We start from the raw sequence: 7881 nt of genomic DNA on the forward strand, positions 1-7881 counted from the left end.
AATTACACATGACCAATGTAAAGACAGAAGTGATGAAATTTTTGGAAGTTTTATAGGAATGCACAAACACTGTTCACTTCAAAGGGCACAGATGCTTACACTGGAAGAAAAAGTACAAAGAACAAAATACCCCACACATATCAACAATATCAGTAAGATAGCTCTTGGCTTTCACTGACACTCTGTCCAAAAGGACCCAAGAAGAGCAAAATGTCTCATCCAGCAAGAATTATCCTTGTTAAAACAAATCATCTCATCTAGGAATTTCAGTTAGAGTCTGAAATTCAGTTGGGTTAGAAGCAAGGGTAGGAAGTACCCAGTGAGGCAGCAAAATCAGGCCAAAAAGTCAAAGCAGAAGGTTTAAAGTTAGTGAAGTCAGTTTGATAGACAGCATTATCAGCAGCCCCAAAACACCATTTTCATCAGAGGCTTCTTTAAAGCCATGTTTTAACATGGGGATAAGTAAGCCATGGTTTGTCATTTGCTGGTTTGTTTGGGAAGTTAAGGACATGAGAAAAGAAGAGCTGCTTTAACTTCTCACATGAATGACAAAACAGGCCATTTTTGGAAAGGTTTTTATTACCTATACTAACAGGCACAGCCACCTAACTTACTAAGAAAGGTCATACTTTCTTGCTGGCACAGCTGTTTTCTCCTCCTACATCATGCAAGTTCTTTTAATGAATTAATTTTAATTAATGCTTTAATTTCTTCATTTGCTTTTCCTGCTTTGCATGTTCTAAGTGCTCCTCTCTACATCACTTCTGCTAAGCCAGAGAAGTTCTCCCAGGCAGTTCCTCTGTTTCTGTTTCCTCCTCTCCATGCCTGGGTTGACACAGACACTCCATCTCTAATCCCAGCAGAAGTCACACCACACACACAAGATATTTGGACACAGCAAAGGAAAGCTATTGCTCTGTGTCAGGTGGGAGAAATGAGGATTTTGTTGGGAGTGTGGAGGCAGGGGAAGCAGTGGATGTGCTCCCTGCTGACAGACACTTCAGCTTTGCCCAATTTCCTATACTCAGCCTGGTTTTCCCAATCTCCAGATGTGGAACCAGACTCCTACTAGTGACCAGCCTGCATTACATGCTTTTTGATGTTTCCATACATACAAGAGGATGCCACTGATATTCAGCATCAGGAGTTTTCTCTCTGGTGCCCAAAGCACGATGGCAGCAAAATTAACACGTCTTAAACTTGGTCAGCTGTTTGTTGAATAGAAACCTTCTGAACATGCAGTACTTCAACTACATACAATCTAATCAAAAGTGTCATAGCATACATTTAACAGCAAAATTTACTATAAACCACAAGATTAAACTGATATTAGATGCAATTACTGGTCAAAACCCTCCAAAAGGCACTAAATTACAACCCACTGCAGGCTCTGTTGGGACAGGAAGTTACTGACCTAAGTTTTGAGCTGCAAGTCTGGTAACTAAAAGCCTCTGGGTCAAGTTTTGGGTCCTAGAGTAAAAAAAAGATGGAAAACTTGAGAGAGGGTCCAAAGGAGGGCCATGAGGATGGTGAAGCCTTATGGGGAACAGCTGAGGGCACTTGGTCTGCTCAGCCTAGAGCTGGACTCAAAGATCCTTCTGTGCTCACTCCAACTCAGGATATCCTCAGTCTGTGATCCTAACTCTGCACAAAAGCCTGACACAGCCCAACTTTATTGATGCTACTATTAGTCCCTGCTTATCCATATTAGAAAAGCATCAGAGCTGGTTTATATATTTAGTCAGCCTGATGACTTGACACTTAAGCCACCATAACATCCAATTAAAGATAAAAAGCAATATAATATCCTTTGAATTAAAACCACGTAGCTTTAACCACAAAACATGCAATAAACCATCATTATAAACACTGCATGTATTATTCTTCTTATTATTATGAATAATAATTAGTTAATTTATAATATGAATAATAATTAGTTAACTAATAATAATAGTTAGTTAATTTCTAAAGTAAGACAGTCCACGATGTATTTCCACTAAAACAATGTATTTCTACTGCAGAAGGACTAGGAAATCCATCCTAAAAAGTACATTAAAAATTCCCAAACAAAAGCTCTCAAAGCCTGTATCCATCAACCAATTCCTACCCTTATTCAAAGTTAGTCTGTGTTCTTAACTTTGCATTCAAACCAAATCACAAAAGCAGCTCCAAACTGCCCTCCTGTCACTCAAATAACCAGTAACACATAACCAAGACAGACCTCCATCTGCCAATTAGGAACAGGCACCAACACTCAGACATCTGTCACGCTGTTTCAGAGTAAAACACGCAACACAAAAGCTGCAGCAGCATTTTTAATAAAAGCCAAATAATTTCCACTCCACTGTTGGCTTGTTGCAGAATACAGTGAGGTAATGCAACCTCACCAGCAGATGAAAATCAAAGTTAAGATGTCCTTTGCTACCAGCTGGGTGTTAATATCAAATTTAAAGTTACAAGACACAAACTTCAATGCTTTTAACCTGCAATACCTTCAGCTACAACTTCCTGTTCAATATCAGGACATCATCTTGCTGACCTTGAAAACAGAATCATTCTTCCACTTTCATATTTACCTGTTTTCCCTATTCCATGCAAACCCTGTCCTAAAGAGATACCCTAACCCAGATCCCACAAGGGAACACAGACTCCCACCCTGCAGACCCATGGAACTGTGCCACCTGAGTGGGACTGACCTCACCTCAGCCACTCCAAAGTGCAGCTGACAATCACTTTGGAGTAATGACCATTAATAAAGAACTCCTGGCAATGCTTTCCCGATGCTTCCCTGCTCATCTATCATTGATGTGTTTTCTTCTCCAGCTCCAACCATCTGGAGGAGCCCAAAAGAAATTGATTGACTAAGGACAGGAAATGCTGCAGCTTAATGGGAGGGTGGGTAACAAAACCCCAAACCCCAAGAAAGCAACAATCACTCCTTGTCCATCACACAAATAAGTAACTGTGAAGAAGAAGAGTAGAAATATTCAATGAGGCATGATTTGACTTGAACAGACTAAAACAATTTCCATTACACTTTACAGACATGGAAATTTCACTGCAAAAGGGAAGCTGGTGATTTTGCTTGACAAAGGATTTTCATGGAAGTGTTCAAAGGTCAGCACACACGTGCTTGCCTGCCAGAGTAGTGTCCTATTTTGGAAGATGTAGACTAAGGAAAAGTTACTTCTGTAAAATCAACAAATGGTTTCAGCTCTCAGATACAGTACTATCTTGTGAGCAACTTCCTGCCAAATGCTGATATCATCCTGGATTAAAAAAATAAATACGACAAATTCTGTTTCTGTCAGCAAGCCTTTGTACTAAATCAGAAATGCTATCAGCTACAGAGATTCGACTTTACTCTCATAGATACAAAAAAGCTGAAAGGAATGCAAAAAATAAACCTTATTATTTCAAATGATAAACCAAATCCAGTTTTACCAGACAGCACTACTTGAACAGCAAGTTAAGATACTTAGAAACCACTAAATTAATGCTCCTGATTCTTGTGTATTGCATTGAAACTAATAGCAAAAGGCACATGAGATATTCCAAGATAGGCTTTGCTTTAGGAGTTGTTAAGTATGAAAATGAGCTGACTCAACTGCATTTTACTTTCCATGTAATGTGCAAAAGCAGAAGTTTCCACCCAGAAAGCAAACTAAACAACACAACCTTACATAACACACTCCTGTTGCAAAAAAAAGTTTTATCCCATGTTCACAGTGAAAAGCTGACCCTCACTAGGGACCACAGCAGCATTATGCCTTGCCAGCATTTCCAGAAATCCTAACAGAGCTACAGAGCCCTGTATAAAAAATCAAAAGCTGCTGAAGGACAAGGACCTGTCATGTCTAAAGTTGCTTAAGGCCAATCTGTGCTTTTACACAGTGAAAATACGTGGCTTTGAACAATCCAAAGGTCACTGGCTCACTTCTCATAATGGGTAGCAAAGTCTGCTGAAGGTATTACTAATGCCAGGTAGTGAAGACCAAGACATGAAGGTTCTTGCACCAACAGTCACCCATAAAAAGAATAAAGGAAGTCTGATGAGTTATAAACACATATGCCTTGCACTTTTATCACATTTCTTATGCAATGCTGGCCACAGGACACCAGGCTGGAAGCCCCTGCTGTCTGAACAGCCCAACATTGAGTGTGAGCATGAGCAAAGTCTCAAGGAGAAAAGTCAAAGGAGCATTTCCTGACCTCCAAGCACTCCACATGGATGCTGCAGCCTTACAGGCACGTTTTGCATGACAGCAAAACAGAAGAGGATCTGTGAAGTATAACACGAATATACCACGCACAATGACAAAGAAACTACAATTCATTACTGACTTATTTCTATAATATCAGCATTGAAGGGAAATAAAGCAATTATTCTGTAATAAAACAGCATTTCCATATCTCCCTCCTACTTTATTTTTTTTTTCCTTTTGGAAAGTGTTTTCATTGTTTTGGTAACTGGAGTGCTGTAGTTTAACCCTGGTAAAACTACCAAAGCACAATAGGAGTGGGAAATTATAAGGAAGTTATCTGGTGCTTGGATATGATGTGGGCCCTTGCATCGTGGCAACAGAGAGTGTTTTAACTTCTGCACCAAACGTCTAAGAAAAAAAAAGTTTAAACTGGCAAAAATTTAACCCCATCATAGTTTGAAAAAAAATCTGAATGACTCATCTCACAAACAGCATGTAAGTACATAAGATTAAACAATAAAATTTGATTTCAACACATCTCAAACATACGCCTTTTTAGACTTCTACAGTAAAACCAAGTCTGATCTTCTTAAGAACTGAGAGAAGGAGAACTGAGGGCCCACAACATCACAAATCACTGTTAACTGAACACACATCCTAAGTACCATCCTACTGCAGGATCCACTTCATGGGAACATACATGGCAGCTCATACTCCAGGAAAACTCTGGATTTAATGAGAAATGCTCATCTGGGCACCTCAGAACGTGAAGTGGCAGGGCAGCCTGTTTGGGAGAAGCATCCCTGTGCCTCCCTCCACAGCACAGCTAACTGTGACTTATCGGTCATGGAAAAAAAGCAGAATTGTTAAAAATGGAATTCCCCCAAGCTCATCAGATGGAGCAGTTATGACTGTAAAATCAACTAGTTCTGAGAAGAGAGAAAGGGCACAGGAGCACATCTTCAACAGCAGATTACAGCCACATGTCAGACCTACAAGTAACACACACAATCCTCAACGAAGACTGAAAAAGCTCCAAGTCTTTCTATTCAAGCATAGGTCAGCACTTTTATGAACAGTTTCACTATTTCCTGACTGTCAACCTTCCTGCTTGGAGGTTCTTTGCTAAAAAACAAAAGGGGACTAGAGCTATAAGAAGGAATATGTAACTGTGGAATCCCAACTATTACCTATGGAATTAAAAGTGGGCCTCAGTTATTAATAAGTTTCTTCAAGCTGACTTGTTTTGCAAACAAGGCCCTTGCACAAACAAATATAAAGGAAGGAAATGAGAGCAAATCCTATATTTGCTGAATAAGGTAAGAAAAAACAACAGCATATTCACAGTCCTCAATACTTCAAAGTGAATCAGTGAGGGAAAAAAAAAATCCATCAAGGAGCTGAGCAGTTCAAGAAATGTCAAGAAAATGGTTGGAAGACAGACACACCCATTTATGTTAGCTATCTCTTTAGAAGTATAAAGAAGCAGCACAGTACCAAAGTAGGCTATTTTTTTTTAATGATACAGCATTTATTAATGTTTATTAAGCCTTTTATTCTACCACAGGTACAGAATAATACCTCTTCAGGTAAAATTACTCAGGCCTTAATCAGCTGGTGTTGCTGATCCAGCATTTTGAAAATGGTTGCAGAGAGAAATGTGCCAGAAAAACGCAGGAAAACTATTCTAAAAGCATTAGAAATGATGCCACACCTAATTTAGTCAATCACAATTGCCTAAGTAAAGATTGTTTCTTCCTTGTGCACCAAGTTCTGCACAATAAAATGTCTGAAAAGAACAGGGCATTAGGGTAACATAAAACAAGTTACACACTATTTCACTTATCTTTAAAGCAATTTCTTTTCAAGAGAGTCTACTCATTCTCTTAGTGTTATTTTTTTAAAGTCAGCATTAGTTTTGCCCTCCTAAATACGAGTAACCTGCACTGCACCTTTCCCTTTCATCCCCAAAACACTGTACCTCACTTTAGAAGTGACCTCAGCTACAAGTAGCTGAATGTAAATCTCAAGTCATGCCATGCTGTAGTTTCAATTCTATCTCAGTGAAGGCCTTGAAAATTTTGCTTATGTTTACTTCAGCAGAGTATTTTAAAACTGAAAAATCTTACAAAAATATGTCACAACCACCTGTTTGGATATATCACACTTCACTGCCATTAAAAAAGGTTAGTGAAGCTTAGAAACAAACCCTTTTTCAGAACCAAATTTGGGACAAAACTCAACATTTGTCGAGGAGGTTCCTCCACCCAGTCGCTAAGGGGCTTCTATAGCCGACTGAGGAGCTCTACTCAACGCAACCACTCCAAATCTCCAAACCGCGAGCACACAGATGCACGAGGAGTGTGGAGGGGAGAACTGAGAGCCGAACCACCTGCCCAGAGCGTTCAGGCACTGCCACCACCAGCTCCAGCAACCCTTCCCCACTTTCTGAACATCTGCACCTAAACACGAGACGCCTCACACAGGGGGAGCCCAAGGAAGCAGCGGTTCTGCCTCAGGCCGGCAGCGCTGCGGGCTCGGCAAGGGGCTCCGATCGCTCTGGGAAGGGGCTGCGGGCTCCCAGAGAGGGGCTGAGGGCTCCGACCGCCCTGGGAAGGGGCTGCGGGCTCCGATCGCTCTGGGAAGGGGCTGCGGGCTCCCAGAGAGGGGCTGAGGGCTCCGACCGCCCTGGGAAGGGGCTGCGGGCTCCCGGGAAGGGGCTGCGGGCTCTGCGCGCGGCACCACAGCGGCGGCAGCACGGCCCGGCCCGGCCCAACTGTTGCTGCGGCGGGCACGGAGGCGCCGGGGCCGCTGCAGGAGCGGATCGCACCCTGCGGGCCCCGCCAGGCCCGCGGCACCTTTCCCCGCCGGACAATCCCTGCCGGGCACTGCCGTGCTGGGCTAGCGCTGCCCCCGGTCCTGCACGGGGCCCGGCACGGCCCGAGCGCGGCCCCGGCACGGGCGGTGCCCCCGGCCCTTCCCTCCCTCCGTCCCCGCTCGGCCCCGGCAGGACCCCTCTCCCGCCGGGATGGCGGCGGCCGGCCGCGGGCGCGGCCCCTCACCGATGGTGGAGATGAAGGTGGTGTTGAAGGCGTCCTCGCTGAAGCGGAAGAGCAGGCAGGTCTTGCCCACGCCCGAGTCCCCGATCAGCAGCAGCTTGAACAGATAGTCGTAAGTCTTCGCCATCTTCGCCTGGGCTCGGCTCGCCGCCGCAGCAGGAGGGGGCGAACGCGGGACGGAAGGAGGGCGGGACTCGGGCGGGGAGGGGAAGGGGAGGAAGGGAAGGAAGGGAAGCAGGGCCGGGCGGAGAGAGAGAGAGAGAGAGGGAGGCAGGCGGAGCTGCGAGCGCGTCACGGCCGGAACCGCCGGGCCCGACGGGGGCTGTGGTCCGCGGGCCCGGCCCGGCCCTCACCCAGGGCGGCTCCGGGCCGTCCCACAGGGCTCAATTCCCGCTCCAACACAGCAGCAGTTGTAAGCATGTAGTTATGTGTTCAAGTTAAAGCTATGTTCAAGCTAAATAATGGCATAATTCCCTCACGTCCGCAATGAGCGAGTCTTGCCTGTGACCCCAGAAGTTTACATGTTGCCCTGGGCATGTCAACTCCCAAAGAAACGTGTGCGCACAACACAAAAATTATGTTCATGCTGTCCCACGTAACACTGCAAACGGGCTGTG

The 7881-nt window shown here is 44.3% G+C and overlaps 1 protein-coding gene across 2 annotated transcripts in view; it reads right to left on the reverse strand.

Annotated features, from left to right (window-relative positions):
• The window catches only part of RAB8B (RAB8B, member RAS oncogene family), a 29116-nt gene extending 21614 nt beyond the window's left edge, over nt 1-7502 (reverse strand). For both annotated transcript variants that reach the window (XR_012582192.1, XM_074549716.1), the window contains exon 1: nt 7268-7502. Coding sequence is in view for 1 of the 2 variants with exons in the window: in XM_074549716.1 (XP_074405817.1) it covers nt 7268-7391 (124 nt within the window). In the remaining variant the exon portion in view is untranslated. The remainder of the gene's footprint in view (nt 1-7267) is intronic.
• Between the last annotated feature and the right edge of the window lie 379 nt (nt 7503-7881).

The sequence above is a fragment of the Zonotrichia albicollis genome, chromosome 11 (assembly GCF_047830755.1).
Source record: "Zonotrichia albicollis isolate bZonAlb1 chromosome 11, bZonAlb1.hap1, whole genome shotgun sequence".
NCBI classification, from domain to species: domain Eukaryota; kingdom Metazoa; phylum Chordata; class Aves; order Passeriformes; family Passerellidae; genus Zonotrichia; species Zonotrichia albicollis.